General features: G+C 35.8%; 1 protein-coding gene across 1 annotated transcript in view; it reads left to right on the top strand.

The window, feature by feature from the left end:
* The window catches only part of MED13 (mediator complex subunit 13), a 97,654-nt gene that overhangs the window by 5,667 nt on the left and 72,415 nt on the right, over window positions 1–19,572 (top strand). Inside the window, exon 3 of the mRNA XM_002924346.4 lies at window positions 4,929–5,097. Coding sequence (XP_002924392.1) covers window positions 4,929–5,097 — 169 coding nt within the window. The remainder of the gene's footprint in view (window positions 1–4,928; window positions 5,098–19,572) is intronic.

The raw sequence follows: 19,572 nt of genomic DNA, 5'->3' as shown, positions 1-19,572 counted from the left end.
TTACACCTTTTTAAATTTTATTTATTTATATAATTTTTTAAATTTAAAATTTGTAGCATACCTCATTTAGTGGTTGTATGATAGAGGTGTAAAATTGGTGCTGGGAAAATTTTAACTTAATTCCTCTCGTCATAAGTCTCTATATAATAGATAGGATTGATTGGTTCTTTAAATGTACTATTAGTTTGCATCAAAGCAAGATTGTTTTATTACCATTAGTGCATCCTTGAGGGAGAAGAGTTTTCTGGGTATTTTTCTTTTGTGCCTTAACCTTTTTGGAATTTTATTGCTGTCATTATTGGCTTTTAGTCTTTCCCTTAAAACAAAAATGAAAATAAAAACTACTCCCGCTCCTGAGGTTGCATCTTAAAAAAAAAAAATCATAGTAAGCTAGACTGTGATGAGACTATTTGAGAAAACTGATACCTTGAGAACTAAAAAAACAGACTCAGTCAGGGCTAAAAATATTTGTTATTTTTTCTGGCTCCTGTGGCATGTATATGGGATTTGAGCAACTTGTCCAAATACTTTCGTTATACCAGAATTTCGTCATAATACTGTCAAATTAAATGGGCCATTGGTTGTTCTTAGAATTTAATTTTAGATTCTTTTATTGAAGGATATTAATTATAGTGGAATTTAACCTTAAGTGGCAGCTTTAACAGGATTGACAGACAGATAAATAGCAGCCAAGCATAGGAATCTAGTGTTAGCCAAGTTAAAAAAAAAAAAAAAAAATTATTGTGTGCCCCAGCTGGCCTGAAGGGAGTTAATTCATTTCTATCTTCTGTTCCATAGTTTACTTGTGACCCAACTTTTTATATTGACTAGTCTTCTAGGGACAATTTTGTTTGTCATATTTCTTCTGTGCACTGCTCATTTTGAGCAAGAACATATATCTTTTAACTCTTCAAAGATAATGATCAGCATATATTCAGGGGATTTTTAAACCAGAGTTTTCAGGTTTTGCCATGGATCAGTGATGCTGCCAGCTTACGGCTCTGAATAATATTTGTTGAATGAATGGCTATGAATGGGCAATTATTATTTAAGACAAACAGTGAATTAGACATTTAAACATTTCTCTTTATTCTTTCAGGAAATCAGTGGTATTTTCTATCATTTTTTACCCATCCATTATTCATTAGTATGTGTTGTGTTTTAAAAGCTTGGCAGAATTATTTAGGAAAAGATTCCTTTTTTACTGGTTTATTACTGTGGAGATATTTAAAGATGCCAATTTTGAGAAAAATGTTGAATACGAGTACTAGGTGTATCAGCTTTTTTTTTTTTCATTTTTTCCCCCACTCAGAATTATTTTGATGACCTATCACATAGTTTGTCAACACTATAATCTGTATCTCAGGAAAACATTTTATGGTAATCAAACTTAGCATTTGAACTTTTGCATTGTTTTCTTCAAATATTTTGTAAAAATTTTTCAGGTAATGATGATGAAGAATTCTTAATGGTAAGAGTTCTAATGGAAAATACTATAAACAAAATTGAACCTATTTTCTCTGGGGATACAGATACAAGAGGAGAAAAACCTTTATTTAAATGCATTAAGCAGACTTTTTCCATTAGGCTCTGGTTGATTAAATTCAAAAAACTAGGTAAAGATTTGCCATGTGTTCCCCTCTACCTGCCTTCTCTATTATAATACTGGTGTTGAGATTCAAGGAATGGTTTTAATTAGTGTAAGAGGTGCATATCACTGTCTTGGGTGGGTTGGTTGTACCGTTTAACTTTTCATATCTGAATACACATGTAGGGAAGTACTTTTGTTATGGTTATTAAAACATCAGGGTATTAGAAGCTTGGCTGAGTAGGCTCTTATTTCTAGGTGACCCCCCCCCACAGACACCAAAAACAAAACAAAAAAAACCTTCAGGCTTTTCATTCAGGCTTTTTTATTTCCTCAGCAGTGAAAAATGAAATTGTTGCCTTACTGTAATAGTTGCTTAGTTACTTGCTGTATAGGTGAAGATATACTTCAGATATTTGTTGACTTAGATAACCCTAACGGGTGGTCCCTTCTGTTTTATGCATAACTCCCATTTAGTGTTAATGAAAATTGTGGGCGTTTGAGGGTATAATGTAAAATGAGGATTAAGTTCACCTAAATTTCTCTAGGTAAAAGCATTAAGTTCACCTGAGTTTCCCTAGGTAAACTTCAGAGCAATGAGGGAGAAATGCTTGAAAATTAGTACTGACTAAATTTTTAAACTGTATGTTAAATCATTTAACTTCAGGTTTAACTGAAATAGATTTTTAAAATAAAAGTCTTCAGAATTTTGTGTAAAAAATGTATGTAAATTATTGTATGGCTTTTACTATTCCAAAGACTTTTTTATTTACTCTTTGTGGGAAGAAGACAAATTCATTCTCAAGTTTTAGGTGAATAATTTTCAGATATTTGAAGTTTATAGCAACTGAATAACTTTGATATGTAATGATAACAGCTTTGTGTCTTGGATCTTTGTGGTTTTAAAGCTTAAAAGTAGTTAAAGATTTTGGAAAAGGTTTCTTGTGTAGGACAAATGTTACAACCATGTGCTTTCTCAGAAGGTAAGGATTTTTGAGGTAAAGGGTGATAAAAATAAAGTATACTAAGTAGATTACAAAGAAATGAAGAACTGGGAGATATTCCCAGCATAACTGGAAATTAAAAACATGAGTATTTTATAGTAATCATAAATCACAATTTGAGGTAGAATTCTTAATGTGACTAATTTTGAAATGACAGAATCTGATTAGGCTGAAAGCAGATTAAGATTTATTTTTTTTCTTTCGGCAATGCACAGATATACTTGTGATCTAGACCTTTAAATAATTAAAGAAGTCACTGTGTGCCATTTCCCTTTTCTCCTAGCCTACTGTTTTCTTTAAAAGAAATGAAGTTTTGGCTTTATGTGGATGTATATAAGGTTGCCTACAATATAATAGAATATAAAACCTTTTTCTCTTTAATATTAAAGCTTAATATTAATGATTTAAAATTATTCCACCTCTCAAGTATTGTCATTTTCTAAAGCTTAAATCATTTTTTTTTAAAGCTTACCTTTTTGGAAAAATAATTAATTGACTTGAAAGACTCGACTAATTTAGGAACCACTTTAAAGAACAACATAAAATCAACATTAACCTTTGTAGTGGCACAAATTTCTAGTCCAGTTAAAGTCCACTGTCATTATGCTTTTTAGTTAATGTTTAGTCTACCCGTTTGTGTAGATTATGAAAACAAACCATGTGTCCCTCTTAATACGTGCTTCTGCTTTTATTCAAAAGCATCATAGTTAATTATTTTTTATGGGTATAGTGTAGACATTTTTAGTGTTGAATTAAAAAGGGTTTTATCATTTATTTTTTACACATTGAAAGATGACCCATATTTATAAAATGTTTATAAAGGTATACAGGCTATGGAATGGTACTAAATTGTATTTGAAATAATAAGTTAAAAGGTCAAGTATTATTTATAGCAGGATTCATTGGCTGCTTCATTAAAAATATAGAATGAATACAGAATAAAACATTTTTTTGAACTACATCTAAACTTATCTAGAAATAACTATGTTAACATTTTTTTGGTATGTTAACTTGAAGTGCTTAATTGAGGCTGTATAGTTAGTGAGGGTAGTTATAACTTTGTATTGGAAGTTCTGTTTTTTTTTTTTTAAGATTTTGTTTTTTTGAGAGATAATACGAGCAGGGGGAGGGGCAGAGGGAGAAGCAGACTCTTTACTGAGCAGGGAGCCTGATACGAGGCCCTATCCCAGGACCCTGGATCATGACCTGAGCTGAAGGCAGACGCTTAACCGACTGAGCCACCCAGATGCCCCTAAAGACTTAAATTTTATTTTATTTAATTTTATTTTTTAAAGATTTTATTTATTTATTTGACAGAGATAGAGACAGCCAGCGAGAGAGGGAACACAAGCAGGGGGAGTGGGAGAGGAAGAAGCAGGCTCATAGCGGAGGAGCCTGATGTGGGGCTCGATCCCATAATGCCGGGATCACGCCCTGAGCCTAAGGCAGACGCCTAATCGCTGTGCCACCCAGGTGCCCCAAAGACTTAAATTTTAAATAGAACTTCTGGGGTGCCTGGGGGGCTCACTTGGTTAAGTGTCTGCCTTCGGTTCAGGTCATGATCCCAGGGTCCTGGGATAGAGCCCCATATCAGGCTCCCTGCTCAGCGGGGAGCCTGCTTCTCCCTTTCCCTCTGCTGCTCTGCCTGCTTGTGCTATCTCGCTCTGTCAAATAAATCTTTAAAAAAAAATTTAAATCTTTATGTTTTAAAATTTCTTCCTCAAGTAGAGGATCCTATATTGTACAGTAATCATGGGAATCATTTGGTTGAAATGAGACCTAAGGTGGCTAATAACGCATTGCTTGTTAGGGTCTGTGCCAAAAGCTTCCTTTTTATTCATCACTTATTTTTATAGTTGAATCATGGATTAGAATGCTGATGGACATAAAATGTTTTAAGTTAATTATTAACTGGCTAGTTTTTTTTTGGCAGGCTGAATGACTGGAGGAATTAGGACAAAGTAACTAACAAGTGAGCCAGCTTAGAAATTGGCATCTTAGGTATAGAGTATTTTTAATGTTTCCTAGCTTATACATATGTTCTTTGCATTGATACGGAAACCAAATCAGTATGTTTGCAATATATCATTGAGTTATGCGGTGGGAAAATAGTTTTCAGGTACTTTAATGGAATACATGACACTTAGGCGTTTTGCTCCTTATGGAGTAACTTTGAAACCTGATATTTTAATGTCTAGAGATATATTGAAGTGGTGGTAGCTCAATATTCTGAGGTTTAGTAGGGTTTATGAATTCAAACAGTAACACTTTTTACTTGGTTCTGAGTAGATATAGTGCCACTATTTTACTTTTTGTTTCTTTCATTTCTGTTGTAGAAGAGGAAGATGGAGTGTGGGAGAATGGACTTTCCTATGAATGTCGTACTCTGCTATTTAAAGCAGTTCACAATCTGTTGGAACGGTGTTTAATGAACCGGAACTTTGTACGCATTGGCAAATGGTTTGTAAAGCCTTATGAAAAAGATGAAAAACCTATAAATAAAAGGTAAGCTATCTTATATAAACTCTTTTCTTTAGGTTTGTTAGTTTTTATAGCTTTACAGAAAATGTGGACTAAAACAATCTTTCTTACATACGCAGGAGGTTAACTTCAACAAAATACTATAAGTACTCAATTTTCTTTGACCACTTCACTTTTTCTTTTATGCATTTTAAGAATTTTCTTGAAGTGGGAATAGGCTGTGTGTCTGGTGACCTGAATTTTGATTTGGGATGATAGAAGAATGTGAGATGAAAGCAGAGGCTTAAGCGATGAAGTATACTTTTTTAGTAGTAGTGCAAATATATATACAGTACTCTGTTAAAATTAATATTAATACTTATTAAAGATAGTGATCTGTGGATGTGTTTTGGATTGAGTTAACCCTTCTCATTCCCAAACCTCTAATTTTGCTTTAAAGTAATTTAAATTTTGTGTTTTTCTATATAAGTTTACTCATAGAGTGTTATATTCTTGAACTTTGAGTTAAGCAAATTTATGAAACTAATTTGTAGAGTAGTTGCAGATAGAGACACAGAAGACTTTAAGATAACTTATTTTCCCATTCAGTTAAAAGCTTTAGATTGCTACAGTTCTCTGTGTTTTATTGATTGATTGATTGATTTTAGCTTTTATTTATTTACTTACCTAGGGAGAGGGAATGCTACTTACTTAGGGAGAGGGAATGCGTGAGAAGGGGAGAGAGACTCCCAGGCTGACTCCCCGCTGAAAGCGGAGCCGGACTCTGAGCTCTGTCCCATAACCCTCAGATAATGATCCAAGCCAAAATCAAGAGTTAGGCGCTCAACTGACTGAGCCACACGGGCGCCCCAGTTCTCTCTAATTTAAATATAAGATACAGTCTCTTACAAGATTTGGTTCTAAGCACTGGTTAAATTAGTGGGGCTTCAAGAAAGATGAAACCATAAGATGGGATGTGAGAGAAAAGGAAATTTTTTAGTTTTCCCTGAAAGATGTGAGGATATGAAGGAAACATTTGGTTATGTTGTATCATTGTTGAGATGCCGTCTTTTATGTCTTCTTTTTTTTTTTTTTAGTATTTTTAAAAAAAGATTTTATTTATTTGAGATAGCACATGAGCGGGGTGGGAGGAGGGAGGGGCAGCAGAAGAGGGAGAAGCAGACTCCCCGCTGAGCTGGGAGTCTGGTGCCGGGTTCGATCCTAGGACCCTGGGATCATGACCTGAGCCGAAGGCAGATGCTTAACCAGCTGAGCCACCTAGGCGCCTCCGTCTTTTATGTCTTATGTACCCATTGGTTTCAGTGTGCATCTGGAGTATTTTCAAACTTCTCTTTTTAGTTTTAGAATGGATGAGTAGATAAGCCTGGACAAATCAAGGCTCTTTCATTTTCTTCTTCTTTGAAAGTGAACATAAACCTTTATTGTCAACAAAAAAATTGTACAAGTTAGGAATGAATTCAGTTGCAAAAGACAGAACACCTAACTACTTGGCTTATGTAGGAATTGATTTTTCTCAGTAGCACGGAGTCTGGAGGTAGGTAGTCCAGTACTGGTGTGTTTGTTCAATAATGTCATCAAGGACTGTGGTACCCTGGAGTGTGATGTCATCTTTAGCCTTTAGCTTTTGTCCACATGGTCCCTGTGAGTGTTGCCCTTCTGGATTTCACTCACAGTGAATTCAGGCAGGAAGAGGAGGGGAGAAAGCAAGAAGGGGTGACCCTTGGATCAGATAATAGGTTCATTCTTGGAGACTTTAGCTGACCTATCATTGGCTATACCGAGAGAAACAAATATTTTTTATGTGGGAGCATTGCCACTCTGAACAAAATAAGGCTTCTGGTTAGTAAGAAGAAACGGAGAAGAGACATTAAATAGGCAATTAGAAGAAGGGGAAATAAATGTCAGGTTGGTAATCAGCAGTGTTCAGCATATGCATTAATACAGTTTTAAGAAGTCAAGCAGATAACTGAGATCTAAAATGATGAAAAGCTGCCATTTGAGTGCCAGATACTAAAAGTGCTCCTCAGAGGCATTCCCTTTTCTTTTAACTTCTAATTTACATATTTAAAAATTTAAAAGCAAATAACATGCTGATTCTTGAGTTTTCAGTTCTATCAGTTATCCAGTATTAATCTACTGACTTTTTTTTTTTCCCAAGATATTATTTATTAGAGAGTGTGTGTGTGCAAGTAGGGGGAGAGAGAGAATCTGAAGCAGACTATGTGCCAAGAGTGTGAAGCCAAACACGGGCTAGATCCCATGACCCTGAGATTGTGACCTGAAATCATGACCTGAGCCGAAATCAAGAGTCAGACACTTAACTGAGCCACCCAGGTTCCCCTAATCTATTGACTTTTTTTGATGGTTTAACTATTTTACACTCCTTCCCCCATGCCAACCACTTGTATACACTCTTCTCCCTTTGTTTCTTATCTTGCCAATAAGGTTACAAGAGTTGGTGAAAACAGTACCTATTGTTTATATTATGATTATACAAATATTGTTTGTAGCCGAGCCATGTAGTGTATTAGAATTATATTCCATTTCCTCTGTATCTTTTTGTTCTCTTCAGTCTTCTGATTATCTCTTTTTTCACTTAATTATCTATGTCAGGATGGTAAACTACCACTCCACAGGGTAAATATAGCCTGCCACCTGTTTTTGTAAATAAAATCTTATTTAACACAGCCATGTTCATTCATTTATAGATTATTTTATGCCTGCTTTCATACTACAGCAGAACCAAATAGCTGTGGCTGTGATAGGACAGATGGACCCACAAAACCTAAAAGCTTTAGCCTACAATATTTACTCTCTGGCTCTTTTCAGGTGAAGTTTGCTGACTTATGATCTAAGTACCTATTGGTGATTCCCTCCTAGAGGATCTACCAGAAACACAAATCTCGCCTCTCTACCTTTAAGTAGTTTGTGTAATTTGTTAGTTTCTTTTCTCTCTCTCTCTCTCGTTAATTAATATCTCTATTTGAGCCCTTCATTCTTTTGTTCCAGTTTGGATTGGTTGTCCTATAGGCTTGTCTCAAGAGCAGTCACCTTGTTTGTAGATCCCTAATTTCCTAGATCTCATGTTTGCTTTTTTTTTTTTTTTCTTTTCCCTTTTATTGGTCTTACTATTTTGGTAGTGCCCATCCACAAGTAGTTTCCTGAGAAGGGAATATATGAGAAGTAATATTTTGGGATCCTGAATGTATGAATTACCTCCTTTTCTACTCTTGAGGCTTCTGGGCACTAAAATGGCAACTGGAAATTCTATTGTATGTGAGTAGCTATGAAGTTGCAGGCTTTAGTAGGTTGATTGGTCAAGGACCTGGCCATTTTATTGGGTGCCTGTTGCCCAGCTGTCTATCTGTATGTGTCCCTCCGCGCTCCCATCCTCTCAAGTTAATCAGTTTTCACAGAGGAGTCCTTCAGGATCCTAACTAGAGAATATAAGCTTGGCTGCCAACATTCAGGGAGCCTACTGGGTAAGGCAGGCTGTCCTTGTATATTTATATTGGGGAAATACTGTACTTGTATGGTATTTAGATTTTCACTTAATTCCTCTTTTAAATACATCATTTCAGCTGTATCTGGTATCTCTTAAGTGCAGAGTTCCTGTTTCATCCAATTCGAAGTGAACTTCTAAGTTTTCTGCTGATCTGGTATAATGTAAAGAGCCTGTCTGCAGGATAGAGAAGTGGGTCTAGGAGTCTGACTTACTCATTTGAACTTTCTTTTTTGTTTGTTTGTTTTTGGTTACGCCATTGCATCCACCTTCAGAGATCTACCAGTGTCTTCACTTCTGTGCCATTCTGGGATTCTGTGGGTTTGATTCAGTTTGCATTTTGGTTTCTTCCCCTTAGCCTTTATCTACTAAGCTAGTTATTATTTTTGCCTTTGCTTGTTAGCTTCCCAAATGTTGTGGCCAGTATTTGTCTGCTGCTGTCACTTCTACCATTCTCTTTGTGCTCTTTTGTTGTCTATATGGAAGGTGTTTCACAAAGAAGTAGAGGTAAATGAATGTGTTCAATGAGCCTTGTAAGATACTGGAAGTATCTTTATTTTTCTTCATGAAAGCAGCTCTCTTAATGGGCTGTTATTAATAGAAGATGCAACTTTTCACATCGGAGACTTCCATGAATCCAATAGATTCTGTTTGTCATTTACTTAACGTAATTGAGCACTAGTATTTTTCTGTGGGCTGACCCATATAAAAGGGGAACTAAATTCAAATTGTGTTTTATTAGTGGAGTGGTGCCAGAAGTAGTATATGCTTTTTTGAGTTACTCTTGAAGGATAGTTGTGGTACAAAACTGATTTTATCCAGGACAGATAAAGGCTGTTCCTCAAATCTTTTTTCGTAGGAACTTCCCTGCTACCTCCCCTCTCTTAAGAAAAGCAAGTGGAAAAACCAAGCAGATAAGTTTCTCGGTTGCTTTTAATTACAGTTTGGGACTACTTACTTTTCCATTGAATTCAAGGTAGATAATGATTGGATTATAAATTGCATTTCTAGCCCATTATGAAGCTAAACCATTAAGCATCATATATACCATTTTTGTTTACTGATCAGGTCACTTTTTGTTGAACTTGCATAAGCATTCTTTTTTTTTTTTAATTATTTTTATTTTTAAGACAGAGTGGCAGGGGTGTGGGGGGAAGGGTGAGAGAGAATCTCCACTGAGTGTGGAGACTGACACAAGGCTTCATCTCACAAACCCTGAGATCATGACCTGAGTTGAAATCAAGAGTTGGACGCTTAATCGATTGAGCCATCCACGCCCCAAGAACTTGTATAAACAGTCTTAAAAAAAAAAGAATTAACACAATTGTCTGGGGTGTGTGGGTGGCTCAGCTGGACCGACTCTTGATTTCGATTCAGGTCATGATCTCAGGGTCATGAGATTGGCCGGTTAGGGCTCTGTGTAAGGCCTCTCTGCTCATTGGGGAGTCTAAGGTTCTCTCTCTCTCCTGCTGCCCCTCTCCCCACTTGTGAGCTCTTTTGCTAGTGCTTTCTAAATAGATAGATAAGAAAGAAAGGAAGGAAGAAAGGAAGAAAAACTCTTAAAAGAATTAACACAATTGTCAAGGAAGGAAATTGGTATTGTGAAACTGGTTTCATTTGAACAAAGGATAAAATAATATTCCTGACCTTTTCTTTATTCTTCCTCCCTTTATCTCCCTTAAATAGATTCTTGTCTTCTAATAATCTGGATTTCGGTGTAGCTAATTGTCTGATTAACTATAACAATCTTCAGGGACTGAAAGAGAGGAAATGGAATTAAATCTAGTGGTATAGCTAGGTTAGCTGTAAAGAACCCCTCAACTCTATAGGTAATTAACCATAGAAATTTAAGAAGTTACTAGGGTAATTAACACAAATTTAAAAGAATTACTTTTAAATATTCAGGTATTGTTAAAAGAATGACCAGTGTTTTGTCTTAACAGTTCAGATGTTTTCCTACAGTGTAGGAAACTAGATCAGATACAGTAGCTGTGTTTGCTAGTGAAACCACAGGTAAATGGCTATAATAAGTACCAGTGACTTACTGTAGGTTTTAAGTAGTCTTTTTAGCAAAAAGACATTATAAACTTGTGATGTTTGAATGTACATTAGGATAAGATTATTTTGAAGAAGAATGTAAGTTTGTGTTTAGTTGGCTTTTTGTCATTTGAATCTATTAACTAACAACAACACTCAGTTTAGCTGAGCAGCCAGTTAAGTTTATATATTTAGTAAGAGTTTTAAATGCTTATAGGAAGGTACACAGAGTAGAAAGATATTAATAAGGATTTTTTTAAGACTGCTAGTCTAATATCTTACAGTATGTATTTACATAGGAAGTCTGCTAATTAAGTGGCAGTTGAGATTGTATAGGAGAGAATTAATAGGGAACATTTAATATATACTTCAGTTTTACTCTGTTCTCTCAACTACAGATATAGCCATATAATTAATTTAATTTCTGTGGAGAAAAATATGTCGTTCAGTTGGAAAATCTACTTTGAGATTTTTACTCTGCCTATTTTTCAATTTTAAAAGACCATATAGATCTATATATCATGTATATGTGTGTGTGTATGTGTTAATAGGATAGAATAAATCTTTGCTGAATATAACATAAAGATTGGATCAAATGTCTGGTTCTGTATGTTCTTTTTTTTTTCTTAAGATTTTTTTATGTGAGAGCGTGTATGTGTGAGAGCAGGAGGAGAAGGAGAGAGAGAATCTCAGGCTGCACTGAAAATGGAGCCCCACGTGGGACTTGATCCCATGACCCTGAGATCATGACCTGAGCCAAAATCAGGAGTTGGATGCTTAACTGACTAAGCCATCCAGGCGCCCCAGGTTTTATATGTTCCACACCCTTATTTTGGGTTCTGGAATTAAGGGTTAAGTATTAGCAAAGAGCCTGGCCCACAGAAAGAGATTTTGGTCTTGTGGGGTGAAGCAGGCAAAGTGCACAGGAAGAAGAGGAGTATATGCCTAAGTATTTATAGAGTTAATGGTAACTAGAATCTTAGGGCAAAATAAGGACATTTAATCCCTGTTTTTTTCTTTTGAAGGCATTTTAGAACTGCTGTTCAGGATAGTAGCCACTATTTACATTTCAGTTACTTGAAAAAATAAAATTGCAATTCAGTTTCTTAGTTTCACTGGCTACATTTTAAGTACTCCTGTGACTAGTGGCTATTGTATTGGGTAAGGTAGATACAGAGTATTTCCATCATTGCAGAAAGTTCTTTTGGATGGTGTTATTTACACTAGAGCCTTTACACTTATAATTAAAATAATACCTTAGGAGCTTTACTAAAGAAGTTGGTCAAGGTTGGTTTTTTTTTTTTTTTTAAGGCAGTAGATGAAAGAATACACTTTAAACTTCACCCATAAAACTGTGTTTATCTTCCACTTACACCTGTGGCTTTTACACAGTCCTTTTATCTCTAATATCTTAATTAAATGTGAGCAATACAAGATTTAAGTTTCCTCTGGAGATACATTAACCATTTTATATAGCTTTAGGATGTCCTTTGTTTGGATCCCTCAATACCTCTGAAAACTTGAACTTCTAGGGAAGCGAAGAGCAATCATCATGTTTTCTAAGTACTCATTTTGTTTCTTCCTTCCAAGGTAACAGTGTCCTGTAGAAATACAATGTGAGTCACATCTGTAATTTTAAATTTTCTAGTAGGCACGTTAAAAAAGGTAAAACAAAAACCCAGGTGAGATAAATATATTTAACTCAGTATATCCAAAATATCATTTTAGTGTGTAATTAATTATGCAAAGAATATTAATGAGATAGTTTACTTTTTTTGAGATATTTCATCTTTTTTAAACAAGTTTTTGAAGTTTAATGTATATTCCGTACTTAGAATACATCTCCATTTGGACTGGCCACATTTCACGTGCTCAGTAGTCACATGTATGGCTGTTGCATGAACGGCACACTTCTAGGGCTCTAAGCTCAACTGAGCTTGGTATGATGTTTATTGGTAAAAGGTATTTTCTAACCGGGGCGCCTGGGTAGCTCAGTCAGTTAAGTGTCTGCCTTCAGCTCAGATCATGATCCCAGGGTCCTGGGATCGAGCCCTGTGTTGGACTCCTTGCTTGGTGGGGAGCCTGCCTCTCCCTCTCCACCCCCACCGCCCTGCTTGTGCTCTCACTCTCTATCTCAAATAAATAAATAAAATCTTAAAAAAAAAAAAAAGGTATTTTCTAAATGGTCTTCTGAATCCTCTTGGAAAAGATTTTATTTATCCATTTATTTTAGAGAGAGTGAGAGCGAGAGTGTGCGAGCAGTGGGAAGGGTGGGAAAGAATCTTAAGCAGATTCCATACCAAGCATGAGGAGCCCACTGTGGGGCTCAGTCCCACAATCCTGAGACCACCACCCGAGCTGAAATCAAGAGTCAGACGCCCAACTGACTGAGTCACCCAGGCACCCTGTATGCTAAATTCTGAATGTGAGCTAGAATCAAAGATAGGGGAAACCTTCACCTTGTATCAAGGCACCCACTCTTTGCCCAGTTGGGCATAGTTACGGTCTTTTTTTGCCTCTCTGCAGCCTGTCTGTGTTGGTCTCTTGTTAATGTCTCATCAAGATTATTATGCATCCTATTTTCTGAAATCTTAAGTGATGATGTAATAGTACTTATGACCCACGAAATTTCTCTGATGCTTGAGTCATGAGGATTTGCATGATCAGTTTTCTACATTCTCATGCTTCCCAGAAACACTTATGAGAAAAATTAAGTGCCAAGACTTCTTTCTTTTTTCCTCTCTGTTAAGCTTTTCTTACTATCATTTTGTACATGATTTTTGCTGTAGACTTCTATAAATCTGTCCTTTTGAACTATTGGTTTTAGATATGAATAATAGGGAAGTTTTGTTTCTGAAGGGGAGAAGGTAGTGAGAAACGTTTGCTTAAGCAGAACTGGCCAGGCTGTGTTCAAAATTAGGGCTTAACATTAACTCAATTCTTAAAACTTTGTTACTCCAGTTTTACAATTGCAAAATCTAAAGCACAGAGAGGCTAAGTCACTTCCAAGGTCATATAGTTTGCTAATGTTGGAGCAAGATTATAGGTCATGAAAAATCAGACAGATTTTGGACCCTGTAGACCAACTGTATCTTGTCTTCCTGCATCTTTTTTTAATTTTTTTTTTAAGATTCTATTTGTTTATTTGAGAGAAAGAGAGAGCACGCGCACCCACACACAAGTGGGGGAAGGGACAGAGGAAAAGGGAGCCCAACACCTGACCAGCGGCCTGGGAGCATGACCTGAGCCAAAGGCAGATGCTTACCCAACTGATCCATCCATGTGCTCCTCTACCTACATCTTTTTAAAGTGATAGGAAGTAGTAAAACAGAATACTTAAAAATTTCTTATATTGGGGAAATAACAGGGATATAAAGAGTACTTGCAGAACACTTGAAGCTGTAAACCAGAATATTATTGCTAAGTATTCTTTATAGCATAAGTAATGTGTTCACTAAGTGAGCAGAAGTATGTCCAAAATTCCCAGATAAGGTGTTACCTTCTGGATTTTAATAAAGGTCTCTTGTTCTGGAGATATGTTCAGAATATGTAATGTTGAAGTTAATAACTATAAATTTAAGAATTAAAAATGTTGTGAAAGCTACAGAAATATAGATTAATGCAGTAATGAAACTTGTTGGGATGTGGAATGACGTTGAGAGATTAAAAAATACTGATGCCCGTGTTTTAAATTGGGAGTGTGGCTTGGGCTTTGGAATTTTAAAAAGATCTCCAGGTGATTGTAACAAAAAACAGGTTTGGAAACTATTGAAATTAATGAAATCAGTACACCATTTTTCAGTGTATAGTTCAGTGGCATTAAGGATATTCACCTTGTGCAGCTGTCACCACTATATACAGAACCTTTTTTCATCATTCCAAATTGAAAATCTGTCCGTTAAAGAACTCCTTATTTTCCCCTCCTTTCAGCCACTGGTAACCACCATTCTACCTTGTGTCTCTATGATAATTTGTCTGTTTTAGTTACCTTATATAAGTGGAATTACATAGTATTTGTGCTTTTGTGTCTGGCTTATTTCATTTAGCATAATGTCCTTAGGTTCTCATCGTTGTAGTAAGCAACCACAATTTCATTTGTTTTTTTCTTTTTGGGGGTGGGGGAGGGGCAGAGGGAGAGGGAAAGAGAAAATGCCAAGCAGGCTCCACACCCAGTATGGAGCCCGACGCAGGGCTCGATCTCACAACTCCAAGATCATGACCTGCGCTGAAATCAAGAGTTGGACACCAAACCAACTGAGCCACCCAGGTGCCCCATAAGTTTCATTTCTTTTTAAGGTTGAATAATATTCCATTGTATTTTCATATCACATCTTGTTTATTCATCTGTCAGCGGACGGATGGGTTTTTCCACTTTTTGTCTGTTGTGAATAATGCTGCTACATATTGGTGTGTGAATATCTGTTAAAATCCCTGCTTTTAGTTCTTTTGGGTATATACCTAGAAGTGGAATTGTTGGATCATATAGTAATTCTGTGTTTGATTTTTTTTTTCTTTTTTAAGGAATTGACATACTTTTTCGTATTAGCTGCACCATTTTACATTCCCACTAGGAGGGTTTCAATTTTTCCACATCCTCATCTCATCAACACTTATTTTCTAAAATGTTTTATTTAATAATAGCCATCCTGTGGGTTGAAATGGTATGTCATAGTTTTGATTTGCATTTCCTTAATGATTGGTGTTGTTGAGGATCTTTTCATGTGCTTGGTGGTCATTTGTGTATCTTTTTTAAGTCCTTTGCCCGTTTTGGTTAGGATGACTAGGGCTTTTTTTTGTTTTTGTTTTTGTTTTGTTTTTGAGAGAAAAAATGCACAAGCAGGGGTTTGGGCGCAGAGGGAGACGGAGAATCTTAAGTAGGCTCCATGCCTAGCATAGAGCCTGACACGGGGATCTCGCAACTCTGAGATCATGACCTGAGCTAAAATCAAGAGTCAGACACTTAATCTGCTGAGCCACCCAACGGCCCCAGGATGACTAGGGTTTTAAGTCAACATTGTCTTTAACTAGTTCTACGATTTAAGACAAGCCCTTTAACTTCTTTGTGCCTTGAATTCTCTAATAGCAAAATGAGATATCCTCTTTCTGCACCTACCTAACAGAAGTGCTAAAAATAAATTAGATATGGCCCCTCCTAAAGCAGTATACATATTAAACTTCTGTATGTATAATTGGGTTTTTACAAAACCCTTTGGAAACAAATTTTTCACTTTATGTCAGCCAAATTTTTCTGATTTAAAAGTTAAGATGGTCAGGTACTCACTGGACATATGGAAAGGCTATATTTTATGGACCATGGTTTTCGTATATACCAGATTACATTTATTTTCTTAAATAATACTTAACAGAGTATAAGTAACGTATTTAAAAAACATTTTCCAAATTATAGTAATCTTTTTAGGAAAATTTTGAGTCACATTATTTGCTTTTTATGTTGTGGCAAAAATCCATTTTGAGTATCCTTTTTAATTCTCATTTAATATTTACATATGAAATGAAACAGTTGGAAACTGTATTTTTAAGAACTATACTTCACTGATTAAAAATGGTAAATAATGAGGATGTAAGATTCAGGTTTTCTATCTTTGTCTTTTAAAGATAAAGAACATGAGACTGTTTCAGGTTGTTGCTTATACTTGCAAATGTTCTTGGAAATATTTGCAATTCAGATTTTAAGATCTGCTATTTAGTTACTGAATAAGCACACAGCACTCATAATAATTTTTATAGAATACTTACTTGATCCCTAAAACTAATCAAATTACAATTTCTCTGTGTAATAGATTATTCTTACTGGACTCACTTCTTAAAAAATGTTTTCTTTCAACATAAGTATTTTTAGTTAGTAATTCCCTTTTAAACTCTTAAAATTTTTCCCTTTATTGAGAAATATTTGTCTTCTAAAGTTCCTGAAAAACTTGTAAAAAAAACTTTGATTACAAAGTTTTGGTAAGTTTTGGTAATGGTAAGAAATATAGTCACTCTAGACAGTTGAATATGAATTTTTCTTAACTTTTTTTTTTTTTTTTAGCATTTTGTCTTTTAAATTCTGTCCTTTTTGTTTAGAGAGAAAAATGCTTTGAAAATTGATTTCTGCTTGTTTTATGTCAATACATAAAATGGACATATCCCTCTCAGAAATTAAACATCAGTGGTTTGCCAAGACAAAAATACTATTTAGGAATTACATATTTATATGCTCTATTACTCAGCCTTAACAATTATAGAAGAACTGCATCAGGAAAGAGGACATTCAAAGAAAGAAAAGTACAAATGTGACTATATATGCATTCCCACATATAGTAACAAAATTATTGCATATACGCTTGTTTACTTTAGATACCTTCTTTGAGAAAAGTGTATGGAGGCTTAGGAGTAATTTTTGAAAATCCTAATGTTTCAGCTGGTATCAAGAATCATGTATTTTTAATAAGGGGTATTAGAATCACACTCTTGATTTGGTCTTTTCCTTGAAATTGTATTATATATAGGCCATACCACCACTTTGTTGAGAAATAGTATTATTTTCTAGCCTAGAGGCTGTCTGTATTCTAAATTATGCTCGTGGGGCGCCTGGGTGGTGCAGTCATTAAGCGTCTGCCTTCGGCTCAGGGCGTGATCCCGGCGTTATGGGATCGAGCCCCACGTCAGGCTCCTCTGCTGGGAGCCTGCTTCTTCTTCTCCCACTCCCCCTGCTTGTGTTCCCTCTCTTGCTGGCTATCTCTATCTCTGTTAAATAAATAAATAAAAAATCTAAAAATAAATAAATAAATAAATTATGCTCGTAAACCATCAGGTTTTTTTTCTGAGTTCATCTCTTTTAGTACCTTATCAAGTATAGTTAGTAACAATCAAGTTACATTTTGACTTGATCTTTTTTCTCCAACTCTGTAAATTCATTAGGCACATTTTCTGCCTTCTAGATTATTTCAGGCAACAGTTCTTCTTTTTTTTTTTTCTTTTAAGATTTTATTTGTTCGAGAGAGAGTGAGCATGAGCAAAGGGAAGGGGCAGAAAGAGAGGCAGAAGCAGACTCCTGGCTGAGCAGGGAGCCTGATGCGAGGTTGGATCCCAGGACCCTGGGATCATGACCTGAGCCGAAGGCAGATGTTTAATCTACTGAGCCACCCAGGTGCCCCTTCTGGCATTTCTCTATTATATAACATGGGTCACCTTTTAATAATTTCCTCATCCCTTTTCAGTGTCTTATGTTCCTTGCTATCAGTCAGCTGGTCCCAAAGCCAATGCCACATATTTAGATTTTTGTCACAGTAGACCTCACTTTTTGTGCCAGTTTCTGTATTGGCCACTGTTGTATAACAAAGCACTGCCAAAATGTGGAGGCTTAATGCAGCAGTTAGATATTCTCATTAATGTACCTGCTGATCAGCTGGGGGTTAGCCAGTCTACTCCACATTGTAAACTCTAAGTTGGGTAAAAGTATATTTCAGATGATTCTCATGGCAATGAAAGAAGCATTGGAGGGCAGTCCAGATTGTTTAAGCATGTTTTATGCTTCTGCTTGGCCAAAGCAAGTCACAAAGCAAGCCTGAGTCAAGGTTGGGGAAGTATATTTCACCTCTAATGGGAGGAACTGCAGTGTTACGCCAAAGACCCTAAATGAAGAGAGGGTGAGCAAAACATAATTACAAAGCTACAGTAATCAAACAGTATGGTACTAGCATACAGACATGTAAACCAATGGAGTAGAAAGTCCAGAAATAAACTAGTATGTATGTATTGAAATGATCTTTGACAAGGGTGCCAGGACTACTCGGTGGGGAAGAGATAGTCTCTTCAACAAATGGTGTTGGGAAAACATAGTATCCACAGGTAAAAGAATGAAGTTGGCTTTTATCTTACATTATATACAAAAATTGACTCAAAATGGATTAAAAACCTAAATGTGTAAGACCTAAAACAAATCATCTAGAAGAAAATGGGGAAAGCTTTAGACATTAGATTTGGCAGTGATTTCTTGGTTATGACACCAAAAGCATAGGCAACAAAAGCAAAAATAAACAAATAGAACTGTATCAAACTTAAATACCTTTGTGCATCAGTAGTGAAAAGGGAGAAAATGGGAGAAAATGTTTGCAAATTATGTATCTGATAAGGGGTTAATATCCAGCATGTGTAAAGAACTACAACTCAGCAACAAAAAGTCAAGTAACCCAATTTAAAATTGGGCAAAAGACTTGCAAAGATTTCTTCAAAGATACAGGGATGGCCAATAGCATATAAAAAGATGGTCAATATCCCTGATCAGAGAAATGCAAGTCAGAACCACAATGAGATACCACCTCACATCAGTTAGGATGACTACTATCAAAAAAATGAAAAATATCAAGTGTTAGGATAGAGAAATTGGAACGCTTGTTCACTGTTGTTGGGATTATAAAATGGTACAACCACTATGGAAAACATTTATGTAGGTTCCTCAAAAAGTTAAGACTAGAACTACCATGTGATCCAGCAGTCCTACTTCTAAGAGAATAGATCTTGTTTGTTTTCTTTTTGAGTTTTTATTTAAATTCTAGTTACTTAACATATAGTGTAATATTAATTTCAGAAATATAGTATAGCGATTCATCACATGTAACACTCAGTGCTCCCCCCCGCAACCTTCAGTTTGTTTTCTGTAGTTAAGAGTCTGTTTTATGGTTTGCCTCTCTTCCCCCCACCCGCCCACGTTTATCTGTTTTGTTTCTTAAACTCCCCACGTGAGCAAAATCATATGGTATTTGTATTTCTCTGACTTATTTCACTTAGCATAATATACTCTAGCTCCATCCACGTTGTTGCAAAGGGCAAGATTCTGTTTTGTGGCTGAGTAATATTCCATTGTATATGTATACTATTACTTCTTTATCCACTCACAGTTGATGGATTTGGGGTTCTTTCCGTAATTGGCTATTGTCGATAATGCTGCTGTAAACATC

Source organism: Ailuropoda melanoleuca, chromosome 13 (genome assembly GCF_002007445.2).
Source record: "Ailuropoda melanoleuca isolate Jingjing chromosome 13, ASM200744v2, whole genome shotgun sequence".
NCBI lineage: Eukaryota > Metazoa > Chordata > Mammalia > Carnivora > Ursidae > Ailuropoda > Ailuropoda melanoleuca.
Note: the sequence above shows the minus strand (reverse complement) of the source record. Positions and strands in the feature narration are given on the sequence as shown.